Raw genomic sequence first — 17,505 nt, 5'->3', positions numbered from 1 at the left:
ATTTCGGCTCCTGGCATGAGCGCCATGCTGCATGTCAACATCCTAAGTTGGAGATTTAGAGATTTAGAATATTGTCAGCTTGTTTCCGTGTGTAACATACATACGAGTAATTTTGTACAGTATGTCTCTGTGGCCAGTATCTTATTTGGGACGGCAGCATTAGCCTACATATTAACCCCACCTTGGCACGTCCGTCGTGTTTGCGTCGTCCTCTGAATGTCCATATTACTGATGATCGTCTTTGTGAGTGGAAGCCTGTCAAAAGGTATTTTGGGGCCATATTTGTTAGTGTGAGAGTGCTTAGTGAAATTTGAGAGGATTCAGATGAGACCAAACTCTTGCATAACAGGGTTTGTGGGAGCGCCCATGGGACGCTGCCACGGGCACGCACTCCAGCGCACACCAGAAACACGCTAACATGGTGTGTAAATCCAGATTAGCAGATGATCGTTTGCTGAAGCGCAGCGATGTGGCGCATAAACCGGCAAACCCTCATTAAAAGGCAGACGGGGAGATCTGATGATGTGGCCCACAGCCCACGGCAAACACACTTGGACTTGAATATAACCTTCATGTTGTTTAATCCCGTAATCCTGTAACAAGTATTCCTCTCAACTTTCTTCTCTTCTTTTTTTTCTTTCATGTGCTGACTCGCCTTGCCATCATCAGGTAAGTCACTGACCCATTTTACTCTTTTTATGTGTTTGAGCTCATCCCAGATCACAAATGGAACAAAGCCTGACACACACGTCGAAGGTTTAATCCCAAATCGTATTAGCTCTAATTTCAAGCATCACATTTCTCTTCTCGTTTTACTTTTAATGACCTAATTACTTTGAATTTCTATCATATTATTCTCATTATTGGTTGCCATTGTATCTATAAATCCAAACAAATACTTAAAGGCTTCTTTTGTCCTAATGAGACTTCTTTTTCAGGTGAGTCAGAAGTCTTTATAGCATCCAATTTACTCCAACTTCTTCCTTGTGTTTTTCTCTTTGGTGGACTGAATCACTCCAGTCTTGACTGACTCACACATCAACACAACATGATAACAATGTTTTGTGTACAGACGCTTCTGGACATTGTGATAAGGTATAATCCTTGTTTTGAAGTTTGGGTTTCTTTTTGCTTAGTTTTGTGTTTCGTCTGATGACTGTATTTTGGGAGACAACAAGGGTTGGAATGTTTGTGAACGCAGACATCGTGTCCCGTTTTCAAACTGATAACTGTCATTAAGTCATCTGACATCAGCTTGGTCCCCAAAACGGACTCCATTGAAACACATCTATTTTAGAAAAATATCCGCAGGAAAAAACAGGAACTCCTGTTTAAGGGGCTTTATTCCTGTAAGGTGAAGTGGAGCAGACGTAACAACGAGAGATGCACAGATGGACACTATCATGTTCTTATCAGGACAGCATTACACAATTGTTCAGTAAAACAAGGTGGCGCAGCACTAGAGGACACCATAACTGCTGATGATCATATTTTAAAGTGTTCACTACTGACTGAACCAGTGTTCTGTTGTTATTCAGATTAGTCTCCTACATTTGCACTTACGCTATTCTCCCAACATTAATGCAAATATGTCGTTGACAGGCATCAAATTTGTCCTAAGTTGACCTTAACAACAGATACGCAGTCAAGTACAGCCTGGTTGGTTCAGAGCAGAGTTTGCCTCTTGCCAATTGCGGGTGCAGTTATGAGGCAGCTGCCCTGGAGCCAGGAGGTGTTGATGGTGAAAGTCAAACCCATTCTGGGGCGATAGCAGCGTCTAATTAAGGTTGATGAAGTCAGGTTTATTGTCTGCTTCAGTCAAACTATTCAGGGTTTTATATGTTTCTGTCAGCGTCAATTATTTTTCCACAGTGGTAATTTTGTGGTGTTTTATATGTCTTCACACATGAGTGGCTCGAGCAAAACTGTGAAAGGTAACTTTACTGCAACAGATTTACGACAAAGCCACACTTTATTATTATTATATTATATATGCTAATTACATTCTATATTAATTTGAAATTGTCTTTCTATGAGGTCCACTATCTTGATAAAAGTCAATTGAAAAAAAAATGTTTACACTTGTTTGAAATATTTGTCATCAATGATACTCTGATTGTGCTCTTTGAATTTCAACTTGACTTCTTTTTTTAGTACATTAATACATTCATTTCTGTTCAAATATTATTTTAGTGTATATTTTGTCTTTTAACCTTACGGGTGAATAATTCTCCAAACAACTGCATACATAAAATAAATATAAAAATATTTTACACTGCAGCTAAAACCTCTCTTTTTGACTCAAAAAGCTCAAGGAAAAAACATGATTATGGACTGTTGTGCTGATGCCATACGTTATGGTGAGTGTTTTTACCCATGGGTCAGGGATGTTGTCATATTTCATCACCTAGTGAAAACTGAATCAAATCAACTGGCCCACATACCTGTGGAAGTAGGTCAGTCAGGGTTGAAGGTTTTGAATTTATTTAATATAAAATGAGAGATTAAATCACAACGACGAAGAACGGAGAATTAATTAAAAGTCAACGTCTTACTTTGTTCCCCTCTGCACTGCAACTGTGACTCAGACTCTTTCATGCCCAGTCAGACGTGAATGATGTGAGACGCACCGACTCGTACCTGGTCCTGATAACGAGTGGTGGAGTTTGGGGGATTAAAGCGATTACACTTGGCCAGGGCACAATGGACCGGACTCAAGCTGGGGGCCCCCTGACTCACCCCCATCTGCTGATGGTCCAGGTTTTACTACAAACACAACCCCCTACACATTTTTAAGGCATATAACTAACAGATTTTATAAACATGGATATTGGACTCACGTTATCACTTATTCATGATGAACCTGGGCTTGTCGCTTGTCTGCTTGGAAATGGGGTTATAGTTGAGAGACATCCAGCGTGTGTGCTAGCGTGTGTGTTTGGATGGGTGGGAGGGGGTCGGAGGGCAGTTTCCTGCAGTGTAGAATCTGGCCGGCAGCCACTCTAAGCGTGTATGCTGCTGGAGAGGAGGGAGGGAGATGGTCAGGAAAGAACAGTGCCGGGATCTGTGTGTGTGAGCAGTGCGAAAGGAGGGAAGTAAGAGGAGAGAGTGTGAGGACCCGCTCTGCAGTGCTTTCTTCTGGATTTATGGAGAGCTAAAACGAGACATGTTCTGCCTTAAAGGTAAGTCTCTGCGCCAGTACACCAGAGTGTGAGACATTTCTCCGACAAAGAAAAGTTCATCTCGGCCGTGGAAAGTTCTTCTCTCACAGCAGCTTCCTCCGCTCAACGTCCTCCCTCATGTGTTTTTCTTTAGTGAGGAGAAGACTCCCTCTGTCTCTTTAATCATTTCTCCTTTCTTCTCTGCTCCGTTCAGGTTCACTGACTCAAACGCTTCTGCTTTATATCAGTCAGTGATGTATGTATGGGGCAGTTTGTTGGATCCCCCCAGACTTTTCCAACCAAGCAGTCCCGCTTCTACAATCAGAGGCCATAACTCTTTAATTGGAAGGAAAAATGTGTCACACTTCCAAATTTTCTGCTCCAGAACTTGTTAAACTGAAATTAAAAGGAGCTGACGTCTGTTTTTTATTTGTTTTTTTCCTTTGGCCATGAGACATGATGCTTAGGGTGGAGAGGACACTGAGGGGCATGCAGTTCTGTGTGCAGCATCTCTGCTGAGCTTGTGGAAGGCTTCTGTCTTTAATGTTGTCATGTGATTTAACGTCTGGATTTCCATGGAGCCTGACCAATGCAGTATCATTTAGGGTACTGAAGAGACAAATATTACTCAACTTATTCTTTATCATCTTTATCAGTTGCTGAACTTTCCCCAATCATCACAAGCTGTGCCTGAAGATATGATTCACTCTCCTACTGAGCATTTTGTGAGCTAGCATTGTAGTTCTGCCAATAGCTTTGGTCAAAGAATAAATGATTTCACGGCTTGAGATTCTTTCGACCGCTCCAGATGCTTTTCTGCACTGAGGTTTCCAAATTTTCATCCAATTTTGAATCCTTGAAGGAAAGAAATCTCATGACAATCTTGCATGATTTACTCTTTAATCCTGAGCACTCATGACAAATTACTTCAAGATGAAGTCATCGTTACGATTTTGAAAAGTTACCAGGGACAGAACCGGTGCCAGACTGCGACATGATGACTGACCCAAATACAGTAGATAACATTTCCCACCGTGATCCGACCAGTACGCTTCTCTCCGTTGCCAGTTCGAAATTGTCTGCTGATGTCGATCAAGCCCAGCTCAGGGCCAGATGTGACACACTTTCCCTCCAACTTCTTCCACATCCAGCCGAGTGCATCCGCATCTGCTGGGACTCACCCGCCCACGAGCTAAAGCCTTGTGTTTTATTACTCGGATTTGCTCGCCGACGACATCAGCTCCGGGCCTAGACTCTGGAGTCACAAAAGTTTTGATCTTAAATATTTTGTCACGGAAAGTTCAGATTCTACAATTGACCTTGTTGCGCCTTTAAATGCAGCTGTCATTCTTGGTGAATGTAAGCCGGTCTAATGCAAGTGTTTTGCTCCTGTTGTGAGGTCGATTAGACGTGACCCTATCTGGAGCGACACATCTTCGGACGAGATTTAGCAGATTTAGATGTTTTGGCTTGTGGCAGCCGTTTACAGGGAAAAACAGATGTGTCCCTCTAGTTACACTAAGCTTGTGCAATTCAGCATCTGCTGTTCATCTGGTTGGTTTAGTTGTCTTAAATATGTTTTAATAATGACTTCAACAGTGGAAAAAAGCATAGTAGCAGTGATGGATATTCGGAAGTGGTGCGAAATGGCTTCAACAAAAACTCTGATGTTGTGAATTTTGTTCCAGTGTAGTACTGTATTAAAACAATGGCAGTTGGCTTCCAAAGTGTTTCTTAAAGAGGTGTCGGAACATACTTGACATGTACATCACAGCAGCTCTTGATTATTATATGGTGACTAACTTGGTGGAAACTCATTCAAATCCTGAATGCTGCTGTAAAACTGTGGATACGGACCTTTAGATAGATACTTTGAAATTGGAAAGTTGCTAAAGTTGATGCCAAAATACCTTTAAGTGAAAGTTAATAAACTCAAAAATGAAATAATTAAACTAAAATAAAAAAAATTAATGTCAAATCGTACACCTTTTGCTCTAAGTTTCAAAGTCTCATGATTAAACAATGTCATTTGTTTGACATTTGTTCGACTTTATTTCACTTTTTGTATTGCATGTTTTAATATTTAATATTTTATTTCTTGTATTATTTAGTGGCTTGTCCAACATCTAGTCTTGTAAACCTATAAATATGAAGGGTGACCTTGTGCAGACTTTCCCATAAATGTATATGTACATAGCACTTATGTACGCAGTATATTCTAGACGTGTTTATATCATAGTATTTGCTTGAAGGAGATGAAGCACACACACAGATTAGTGAATGAACAAATATATACATATGCGAATCCCAGGAATCTGCCTGCGTGTGTGTATAGGTCTCACGCTCTTCACACGCAGAAGATGGTATGGCAGCGACCCAAAATAGCTTTATGTCAACACTTATATATAACCTGTGTCTCTGAAGCAGCGAAGCAGAGCAACGTCTTGATTTCTGTGCAGTAGCTTCTGCCTGTTCGAGCTTTTGTCAGACTTAAAAGGACCTTTTTAATGTCCTTAAATAGAAGAAATTGTCTTTCGCTGTCACGAACAATCATAGCAGCCTCATTAACCTTCTGAAACGCTGAAAGCACAAGCGCAGCACCTGTGTTGTACTTCTGCTTTGACCTCATGACCCAAGGCTGACCTTCTACCTGCCCCCTGGCCTTGTGGGTTCTGTTCGTGATGGACGTTCTCACACTAGATGTGACAGATCCCTGGTCTCCTGTGGCGAGGAAGAAGTTGGAGTGGAGTTTGTGACTGATAAAAACATGCTGGTGACGCTAAAACCACAGGATCACGTGATGTCACAAAATCAGTAGTTGCGATCAGTTGCGCACCCAGACCAGTTTTTCTACAATAGGATTGATAGGACCAGGATGAATTGCTGCAGTCAGCCTACGCATTTTTCCTCAGGTCTTGGCTGCAATGAAAGAAATAACGATATTTTAGGCTTAATGATTTTGTTTTGTTCATCAGCGCCGGGACATTTGACTCCTGACTTCGGTATATGCATTTCATAAGACACTATCCTTCAACTGTATAGACAATAAGTGCGGACGTTTTTGTGTACTTTGACTCATTAGAAGATAATTAGGAGTCAATACTGAGGGTCCGTTGGAGCACTAGTGAGGGCCCATCAGTCCGTTACACAATAGAGAATTTCAGTTTCTAAAGGGGAACACTGGAAAGGTTTAGCCGGGGAACTGTTTTGGAAGACAATGGGTGACTCCCTGTGGGTGAGAGGATGAGTTCCCCAGACAGGGGACAACACAGCATGCAGGTTCTCTTCTCACTCCATGGTAACCATTGTGCTCTTCCCTCAAGCTTTTCCGCTTCAGCTTCCACACACACACCTCCACTAACAATGACTCGGGCCTTGTTTTTGGCTTTAATCTCACCATGCACAAATATACTTTTTCTTCTGTTTTCATCTTTTCCTGCTAATGTTCACAATAAATGGGTTCACAGCAGTTGTGGTCTCGGGCTCATTTAGGGTCACTAAGATTGCTTGCGTACCATTGTGTGTTTTGTGTCTCTGTGTTGTGCTGCGTGTTACTGCTAGCATGCGTGTTGTGGTTTTTATTTGTGTTTTTTTTTTGCTTTGTAATCTGCTTTTGTGTTGGCTGAGTGACCAAGCTCTAGAAATGGAATCCATCACATTTGAATTGTTTTGTCAGCTGCAACCTTATCCAACTGACACACACACTTGCACACACACATACAACCACACAGTATGATTGACAAAATACTAATGATAGAATAGTAATGCTTAGCAAGTTTGTGCACAACTTCATGAAACATTAAACTTTGAGAAACCACTAGAGGGAGCCATTTCCAAATTCCACTGTCCAAATTCCACTACTCCGTTTTGTTTTGAGTTCCTTAACAGTCTGCCAATAGGATTGTGTGTCTTCACAGCCAACTGGGACACTAAGCTCACCTGCTTCTCACTGCTGTGGCTCATGTGTTGTGCTGGTGCTGCTTATCTTCTTTATCCTGGCCTGCTGTGTTTACATCTGTTTGTGTTGGATTGGACCTGCCGTTCATCTGTGACACACTAATGCTCGTTCACAAGTTCACATGCACTTGGAAAACCTCCAAGATGATGTCAAGACAGAATTTATTCACAGAAGGTTTCAATGATGTTAGTGGATTATTTGTAATGTATTACTATTATTATTATTACTATTATTATATTGGTCCTTTTTTGCCTTCATCCTGTCAGTTGTCAGGCACTGTCAGCCTCCACCACCTTAACCTATAATATACATCTTCCCCACTCATACTGCTTCACTTTATGTCCTCCTTTATCACATCTCTCTCTTCTTTTGCCCTGTTGCTCATCCAACATACTCGCTGTCCACTCATCTCCCTTCTGAAACCAAGCCTGGCCTCCACTGAATTTTTATATTTCCTTATTCTCTTTAATAGTGACTTTTCATATTCATAGAACTTTTGCTTCCTAGAAGTATTAAGTGACAAAACAACAAAGAGTCTATGAGTATGTAGTCTAGTTACCAGATATTCTTAGATGATTGGACTTCAGAACACATGTGCTGAACATTTTTGTGACACGGTTCTGCGTCATCGAAGGTGACCAGCTGACCAAGAAGTGACAAGTCTTGTTGAACTTCCGCACACTGGAGTGCCCGAGGTGAAGTATTAGTTATCTGCAACACGGTGTCCATCTGTGTGGGTGTCTGTCACAATCAGAGTCCAGGACTAGAAGCCAGATAATCTGGATTAGAGCAGAAGTTTTGCGAGTCAGATAGGCGGAGCCAAGTGGAAGATTGAAGGAGGAGGAAGCTCTCACCTGCTGCAAACTTGTCTGAACTTTTAAGGAGTCTTGTTACTAAATGACTATTGACAGACTCCCTTCATTCACAGGATATGAGTTAGTGGAGATTATTATTTTGCTGGACTGTTTTCAGTTCCTCTGGAGGGTGTTTTAACAGACTGCAGTGGGTTCGTTCTGCCGGACGCCGGTTTGATTGCCTCTTTTTGCAAGTCCTGTGGAATATTTGTTTTGGAGTAAAGTCGTGTAATCCAAGACTGCACGCTGCCTCTCTTTGTCAGGCAAATCAATGTGAATCAATAGAATCCCCCAAGAGAGGGAGAGGAAGAACAAAACAGTAGGAGGAGGACATGGGGGGATAGGGGTCCCCTGAGGGTTGCCAAAATCTCCTGCACACACACACACACACATACCCTTCCGTCACTCCACTGTGCCACCACCTCAAGTGGAGGGCCCAGAAAGAGAGGGAAGGAGGAGTAGGGGGACTGGGAGGGTGGATGGGTGAGGGTGTTAAGGTCTTAGCTGGGGATGATCACATACGTGCACTGCCTCTCCTTGGAGCCGGTGGTTAGCTGCTGGCCGAGGGTCTGCTATGAGGAACCCCTCGGTGAGAAGAAGACTTTGTGCTCCTTCAAACCCACCGGCGAGATGGGGAACACCCTCCGACCCGAGGCCTCTCTCAGTCCAAGCCACCGGCCCGTCAAGACGGAGGGCTGCCTGCGCAAGCGTCTCCTCTCCATGTCAAAGGTCCACCAGAAGCAGGACTCTCTTTGGACACCCAAACCCATGTTGGGACCGCTCAACAAAGGCTCTCCTGGGATGACTCTGACTTACCACGATGGCCGAGGTACTTGTCTTGATATTTTTGTGGAGCGATAGGCAGACTCTTGTTGGAATGCTATGCGTCAACTTCTCACTTATTTGGCTGATCGTGTGGTGTGTAAGCACAGGAGAACAGATCAGTTTTCATTTGTCATGTTCATCATCATAGTGATCTTTTATAAGTTTCACTTTAATTTTGTTTTATTCTTTAGTTAGTTTTTAAGTTATAATACTGTTGGTTTATGATTTAAATATTTCTATGTATAAATGTGGAACATTTAACCCATTTTATTCAAATATTTTCCATTTTACCTTAAAAGAAAATAATTGTCATTGTCCCATTGTAGTCGGTGAATCATAACAGTTTTGTTTTGTTCATGTCAATTTTGCAGATTGGTTCGATATTTTCTTTAGCAACATAGCAAAATGTGTCCCAAAATTGACTCAGAAGTTTGACTTTTCAGCCTTCTTGTGTATCCTTTTCTTTACTTCCTGTGATCGCCAGTTCACACAGGTCATTTTTGACTTCAAGTCTCTGATCAAAGTTTTATAGAATCACATGGCATTCCCTTCTGCAGATATGTAAACCACAACTTGATCTTAATACCTAGATGATGAACACAAAGCCGCACTGCTCATGTTGATTAACCAGATCAACCATTAAAGAGATGTTTTGACTGACTGAGTTTCTGTCCTCAACTTTGCTGTAGAGCTAAACACGTCATCCTAGCTGCCTTAGTGTGTCTTAGCACGAAACCAGATTATTGTTTTGTTACAGCAAAGTCTAAGTGTCTCCCAAACGCACATGACTCACTGTGGCCATTGGTGCGGATGATTACATGGTTTTTGTCGCAGCCTTAAAGAGTCACGACACGAACAGAAGCAAGCTGCTCTTTGTCTCTTCCCATTAGACAATTCTCGTCTCCTCTTGTGAAACACCCATCTTCACCTTCTGTCTCTTCATGTGCTGCAGGCCTGTGTGTGTGAGTCTCGTAAGGTGTCAATGAGATCGTGGCTTCCTGACCTCAGTGAACCTTGACCTTTGGTTTGGTGATGGTGGCCTACAGGCTATAGTCAGTGAGAGATGCGGTTAAAATTAATCTGTGTGGAACTGTATAATACTAATTATTATACTCATTTTTACAAGCCCAATGACATCAGGAAGCTTATAGTATATAGCAACGCACCACTGCTCTGAAGATGGCTGTTGTTTCTCAGCTAGCCAACATTCCACCTCCATGCGTCACCCTCATATTCGAAGATGGTCCCCTGGTCAGTCACCCCTGGGAACCTCAGACAATAGCTAACAGCTGGAGGTGATGGGCCGGGTCTATTGGGATGCGTAACTCAGGCGATGGATCAGAGGTTACTGAGGTGACCCACTTCCACTCCCGACACTCCATGAAGGAACCATCAGGAGCATTAACAGAGACATCAGCAAAGCTTATACTGATTCTTTCGGCCTCATCTTTTCCTGTAAGAAGAGTGAAGGTTGAATCTATTTGAGAGTCGATTGGTGAAGATGTGAGTCAAACCACGGTCTTTGTTTATTGACGCTTGCTAAGCCCAGTTGTCGTCTTTGCCTTTGACATATGATGACAGCAAAACTAACCCATATTAAGAGCTGAAAAATGGGTCTTAAACTTGTTTTATCTGTAGATCCCTCATGAATCATTCTAATCTCACTCAGGTTGCACTCCCAACGCACTCTCTTGGAATATGTCATCCATTATTCCTGTGCATTTAGCGTGACAGAGCGCTGGCATGACCCGGCCTCACGCATGCTCTGGCTAACGTGCCACGACAGCTCGAGATGTCCCCTCCATGTCTGCCCTATTGTCCGCAATCCGCAGTCTGAATCCACCAGCTCATTGTCTTAAAAGCCATGCTCCAGTGAGCTGGCGACTCCAAACATGCAGCGGTTTAGCCTTCTGACTCAGCTCGTTTTCCATTACCAGGTCACAGTTAAGCATCCATTTCATTCAACATGATACATGCCATAGTGAGTCCCTTATATGATGTTATTTGAACCGACATTTCACACCCACAGGATCCAAAACAATGAATTTATAAGCGATAAAACCACTCAACTACCTTTGTGATGAACCCACAGGACATCTGGATTAGGCCTCAGTAGTTGTCATGAGCAAACCCAACCAACAAACCACACCAAAAAAAAAAACGACCACTTAAAAAGAAATGTCAAAGTCAAAGCCTTCAAAGTGCTGCGATGCTTACCCACAGCTAGTGTCATCGGCTGGATTTGTGGTTTTTGCTGTGGCTTGAAATCATCAAGCTCTTGGTTCAGTTAGACTCACGATACATTTAATTGACCTTGGTTAAAGTAGGGTGAAAATATGTAATTAAACTGTTATTATACACATTTATCTGCATCTGTTTTGCAATTATTGGCCAGAATCATTCATATTCATTGCGAATCTGTCAACCAGAACCATTTCCACGTCTGATATTTGGCACAAGTTGTGTTCTGAACGCTGCTTTTTCCCTCTATCAGTTTAGAGGTGGAGCAGGTGTTCAGCTCTTTAATCCTTTGCTGAGAAATCGGGTTCATCCATCGATCAGTCGGTGCCGACGGCTCCCAGGGGAGGAGCACCTGAGGGAGCTGGGAGAGTAACTGGATGAGGGCAAATGAAATGGATTGCTTGTGTTTATGGGGGAAGTGCTGCTGAAAATCAGTGAGGATAATGCAATTGTGGCAGTGTTAGCAGGGGCTCTGGTCTCAACCCTCATCTAGGTCTTTCGATTTTACATCGTCTTACTTTCCGAGAACTTGTGCTAGTTAACCCACTGAATAAAAGCATACTCTGCTTATGATGCCATAGGTAGTTTTAAGTTAATTAAAAAAAGAACCCTTTAATTATTATATTTTACTCCACGTATTACCTCTTGTTTGACAACAACATTGCATATTTCGCTTTTGCAAATACTATACATTGTCAAATGAATCTTTCTCACTTTTCTTCTTGTTTTATAGTCCAGTAAAAATCATATGTTTTGCTTGTTTCATTCAAAATATGTACTTTTATTTTGAAAAATATTTTTTATGTGTTGAAGACTTTCTTGTTGTGTTGGATCATTTCTTATGGAAATATTTATCATTTTTTTCACCTCAGATATCAGATATATATTCATTTCATGTATTTATGTATTACACTGCTCTCTTAGCGTTTTGAAATTGTATTGTATTTTTCAAAATTTTAAGCCACAATTAGTGTTTGAATGTTGAAGAATAAGATTATCAACTCACATCTGTTACACAGTGTGTAACATTTGTTAATAATTAATTCAGTGTGCTACCACTTGTTCTCCCTCACACTCACACTGAAGGACCATTAACAGTCATCAGTTATTTCAAGGAGGAAATCAGAGTGCCCAGAGGACATGTTTTAGAACGCAGGGCTCGAGCTGCCTGTAGCTGGATTTCAGTCTCCTCTCTGTGAGGCCTGCCACTTTCTTTCTTGAATACACATCACGAGTGACCAGATTGTAATGAAGTCATGGCGGGCTGACAGTTGGAGTAATAAGGTTGTGTGGAGGTCAGCCGGAGTGTGTGCGTGTCTTGGTCTGGCTCTGATTCTGCACAGGAAAGAAGCGTCACAGGCGTAACGTTGTGGACACTAGTCTTGGTGATGTCAAGGAAATCTGCAGCCAGTGTGAGATAATTGTGATAGATAAAGTGCTGTGAGTAACAGAGGGTCTCTGGGCTCAGCTGGGGTTCAATTTGGGAGCCGAAAGCGCTTGAGAATGAGTGTTAGATTGATGGGATCAGGTGTTGGAGAGCCTCACTAACCCACATGAATCCAGTCGAGTCTTAGTTAATAGGTCGACCATCACATCAGGATTTAACAGGGAGGAAATTACCACAGAAACATACATTGTTCTCTCGACCAGCTGCAGTGATCATTTCAATGAAAGTTTACCCATAGATCATAAATTTGGATGGTTGATCTTCAGAGCACATTTGTGACTGCAATTCATAATTCAGGAAAGAGAAAATTGCACGAATAATAGGCTGTTTTTACTCAGATTTCTTCGACTATATTGGTTTATATTTGATTTAAGAGAACACTTTGATGATATTTATTTTAACTCAAACATCCCGTCCACTCCTGCACTGTTCCTTTAACACTGCACGATTGAATTTTACATGAGCCGAAGCTTTTGACCCTCACAAGTTCAACATGTTGTTACTCAGACAATCGAGTTAAAGTTTCTAATTGCAGGGAAGTGCATGGATAAGTGAGTGTAAGCTCTCAACCTCAGTCACAGCTCATTTCTTTAATGAGGCAGCTATTAGTGGGAGATTTCTTTTTCCACCTCATGCTGCTTCAAGTCTGGTCCGCCGAGGTCTCTGGCTAATAAACACTCCCCGTCTGCACACAGTGTTTCTTGGCCGCTGCTTATGGGTCACGTAAATAACACAGTCCGCTATACATCACGGAACACAAAAAGCTTTTTAGAGCGGGCCATAACTGTGCAGAGAAAACATATAAACTCTGACCCCCTAATGTGAAGAGACAGGCTTCCTGCTCGCCTGCTCGGGTATTTGATTTTCACACTTTGTTTCAGTAAATTGAAAACACTCCCACCTAGTCTACTATTTTAAGCTGCATGTTATAAAAATAATAGTGTGTTGCCATCTAACAGTGCTGGCATCAGCTTCAAACAACGCTTCCAAAGAAAATACAATGGGCACAAGATGGTAATTAATCAAGGGTATCAAGATTTTTCATTAAAAAAAATTCTTTCCCATCGAAAAGACATTTGAATTCGATAAAAATCGTTTTAGAAAACAATTTCCCCACAAGGTGGCGCCAGAGGACTAACCCAGTCCAGCAACCGTTTCTCCTGCAGCACTGATTTCTTCCCCACAACTTGATTTAATCTGACGAATCCTTTCTAATAATAAAATGAGATGATGTCACGGAAATGTGCACTAGATCTCGTTAGTTGCCAGGTCTAATTGACATGTGATTAATTGTCAATTATGCAGTGTTATGTTTAGCCAAGCCAATAACACATGGCGTGCCGCAAGAATTCAATCCGCAGTATTAAAAAATGAGGGGAACTGCGACCAGGGAGCCGGTGTAGTTCCCCAAGAGAGCCTTCTCTCTCGATTAACGTCCCTCTTTTACCGCTCAGATGGGACAACAGAGGGGAGAAAGGGGGTGCGATTAGACAGTGGGAGGAAGGGGTTAAGTGGATTTGGGCTCCTGCGTTTTTCCCAGACATGGTTTTAGTGCTGGATTATTACTAAAGGGACCGTTTGCAGGTGCCTCCCCTAGTACCAGCAAATTCATTCTGCTCACACAATTTACACCGTTAATCTCATTTTATATTGAAATCCGTTCCTGTGGGTGAACTTTCACAAACCGTCCAGAGACGTATTAAACCCCTAGATTACATATTGGGACTAATAGGTCAGAGTAAGTGTATCGCTGTTGCTTGTGAAGGATTTATGATGATAGAGATTATCCCAGATTTGCTATAAGGATGTAAATCTCAGGGGAAATTACAGCCTTTATTTTGCACCCACAAATAGCCAAATAGCTCTGATGGTTGTGTACATGACATGATGTGGTGTGGTCTGACCTGCACTCTTGATTTGTGAATGTATACATAGTAATCCTTCATCTTAATCCTGTTTCGGTCACAGATGGATGCCATCTGAATGAAGGCAATGCTGTAGGACTGAAAGCTGCTTCAGTGCTGTTGGTGTGTTGCTTCTCCTTCTCTCCCTCCCTCTGTTCCTGGCACAGAGGAGGTGTGAGCTCCAGCTATTGGTGGGATGCTATCCACTTCCAGTATGTGCAGGTGTGATAAAACGCAGTCAAGTGAGCCTTAAAGGGGTCAGTCACGTGAGTCATGTGGCAGAGGATAAATCCAAAACAAGTGATCGATCGCTGCCACCAGAATCAGCAGCCTAACCTCATCACACCAGCGCCTCCAGGCACAATGTCCAGCTGGCTTCCTGAAACCACGGTCATTGGTCAATATTATAATTGACCCCTCCCCCTTACACAAGCGACCCACTGATAAGCAGGAAGTGTGTCGGCAAACTCCAGCACAGTCCATTTTGATGTCATAACCGGAAACGTGGTTTTAATAACCTCCATCGCTCTGGTTTGGTTCGATAAATCTGCTTGCTGTGAACAGGGGCTTCCTCCCCGTGGTGCCGCATCGCCCCAGGTGGCTTGTTGCTTTGTGCCCTTCGGCTACTGGAGCCACTTAACCTAAATTAGCTCAGTCTGTCGCTCCCTGGCTCAATCCAGGCAGCACTGGAGTCAGCAGTGTGTGTCTCTGTAGATCATTAAATCTCAGTTTCGTGCGTCTGGTTCATGATGCTCAGTGAATCATCTTAGCAATCAAATCTACTTCAGTTGTGACAGCTTCTGTTTCATTGACGTAATAAATCACTGCTCAATACCATCCTGTTGTGTAATTTAAAAGTGTATGACTTAACCTGCTTTGTATTGAAAACGTTTTCTCCCTTTTTCAATTATTTAAAAACTGAAATGTGACATTTTATCTCATGTTTCACGTGATTGTTTTTAACTGATTCATTTTTGACCTTTGGCCCCAGTTTCCCGTGTGGCCTCTTTGGAAGACAAATTTGCCACAGTGCCTTTTAAAACCTCACTTTACAGCGGCTGTGTATCTTAGCTGTTGTCAGATTCATGGCATCGAGTGTGTAAAGTTAATTAAAAAATGGAATCAATGATTGTGTGGTGAGGAAACAGAGGCCCCCGCAGAGGGACAGGCCCGCAGTTGAAATGTAGGTCATGGAATCATCATCCTTTGTGATCTTTAAGTTAGTAGGCGAAGGTTGTGGCCATTAGTGGTACTCTACTGGGTGGTAAAGAGCTTTGCCTTTTGGCTCAGCTCTGAAGAACCTGAACTGGTCAAGACTGCTTGACGTGACTTGAAGCTCAAATTTGGTCTCTATCCTTAGGAAATCTTGAGCCAGAATCTACAGTCAAGAGGTTCAGAAGTCAAAACAGTTAGAGTCATTCATAATTTATCACTCTCTGTCTTATTTGTGAACCTAAATGTTCCTAGAAGCTGTATGAATGAAAGAAGCAACAGTGTTGCCTCTTTCTTTCTTATGGGGGGAAGGCTGGAGGACATCGTTCACACATGTATAGTACTCACAGTGCCCCACTTCTAGGCACCAATAACTCTGCATCAGGGCAGCCGGGACATATGAACTCCTGCCTTGCGGTCATCGACGTGGAGCGTGGATCCACTTAAGAGCAAGAAGGCCTGCTAGTCGATATGAAAGGAGACGTCATGACTGGGTGCTAATGGCTCCTAATGCAGCCTGAGAGGGGTCTCTTTGTTACAGGGGCTTCCAGCGGGTCTCTATTTTTTGATCAGACATGTATATATCAAGCGCCCAGACAGACGTTAGGGCACATAAATCTCATTTGAATAATTGATTGGTGAGGCCAGAGGGCTACTGACATTAAGCTCTGATGGATGGCGTGTACTTATGGCTCTGTAATCTAATTTCGATGAACCACTGCTGCTCCTTCTGAGGTGAAGGGTCGACCAAAGGGTGTTGAAGCTGCAGCTGGTGTCTTTGGCGGTTGACCGTTAACAAGCTTAACCTGAAGTGTAGCGATACAAATTTAATGTATATGCAAGATGATGAAAAAAGACGGGAGCAGTTTCCAATGTTTGTCGGCTTCGTACGATTCACCTTTCAGAGGTTTAGCACGTTCATTTATTCTTATTTATGTTTCACTTGACAGGACATTTTCAGTTAAGAGCTTTCCCGGTCGACCTGGTAACCTCACTGGGGGGTTAAGTTTGTTCTCACATTTAAGACTTTTGTTGCCAGGAGGAGCAACGGCCAGCGAGCTACAAATCCACCCGCGGGACATAAATGCCTCAGGTTGCCAACAGACCTGCCACCGTCGCTGTTAAGAACCAAGAGTCATAAAAAGTTTCGACTGGCCGTGAAGTTTTTATGAGCTTGTAAATGTTTTCCCATCTTTACAGCATAGCTCAAAGTTGGTTTGTTTTAAAAGTTTTAATTTATTGCTGTCAATGATAGCTTTTCAAAAATGTTTAAAAATGTTCTTATACACTTTACTTTAGCTTGATTGCAGTACCATTATTATTTCAGTTGTTAATGGTGCCAACTGATCTTTTTCTTTCTTATAAAACCCGTCAATATGAACTCTGAATTATTCCGTCTGTTCTCGTGTTCACACAGACTTACTCTATGTTTTTTAGTTTTCCGCCTTCTTTCATCCAAGATTGAATTTCAAAAGAGCTCACATGGGAGCTTCAAGTTCAGTCGCCAGGAGGGTTAAATCAGGCATCAATAGTCTGAGCACTTGTAATTTTTGCGCGTGACTCCCACTACCTTCATCTCCACTATTGCCCGGCTTTTCTATTCAGTGTCGCCATTCAGCAAATTCTCCCCGTCAAAGAATCATACAGAATTTTCACGTTGACTTCCCGTCTCTTTCTTCCTTCGGGAGTCTTTGTGCCTGGTTTTCCCTTTGGTCCTTTCCCTCATCCCACATTCACTTTGTGCTCTTTCAAACCCTTTGATACCATCGGTTGTGTTTGTACAGCAAACACTACTGTGAGCGTGTCACCACATCAGTGATGTGATACTTAAACACGGAAAGAATTTAGTTTAACTCAGTTATTGATGCTGCTGTGGTGGTTTTCAATGGAGGAGACGCTTCTA

At 42.4% G+C, this 17,505-nt stretch overlaps 1 protein-coding gene across 8 annotated transcripts in view; it reads left to right on the top strand.

Annotated features, from left to right (window-relative positions):
- The window catches only part of nhsl1b (NHS-like 1b), a 74,484-nt gene that overhangs the window by 32,127 nt on the left and 24,852 nt on the right, over window positions 1-17,505 (top strand). For 2 of the 8 annotated variants that reach the window (XM_053880282.1, XM_053880281.1), the window contains exon 1: window positions 5,676-8,802. The exons of 3 other annotated variants lie outside the window; for them this stretch is intronic. In XM_053880282.1, the coding sequence (XP_053736257.1) occupies window positions 8,484-8,802 (319 nt within the window). In that variant the 5' untranslated portion in view covers window positions 5,676-8,483. Of the gene's footprint in view, window positions 1-3,035; window positions 3,183-5,675; window positions 8,803-17,505 lie in introns of those variants that run through there. 3 more of the 8 variants (XM_053880287.1, XM_053880278.1, XM_053880279.1) reach the window with 3 other exon arrangements.

This window comes from Synchiropus splendidus, chromosome 12 (assembly GCF_027744825.2).
Source record: "Synchiropus splendidus isolate RoL2022-P1 chromosome 12, RoL_Sspl_1.0, whole genome shotgun sequence".
Lineage (NCBI taxonomy): Eukaryota > Metazoa > Chordata > Actinopteri > Syngnathiformes > Callionymidae > Synchiropus > Synchiropus splendidus.
This window is presented reverse-complemented; position numbering and strand designations above follow the sequence as displayed.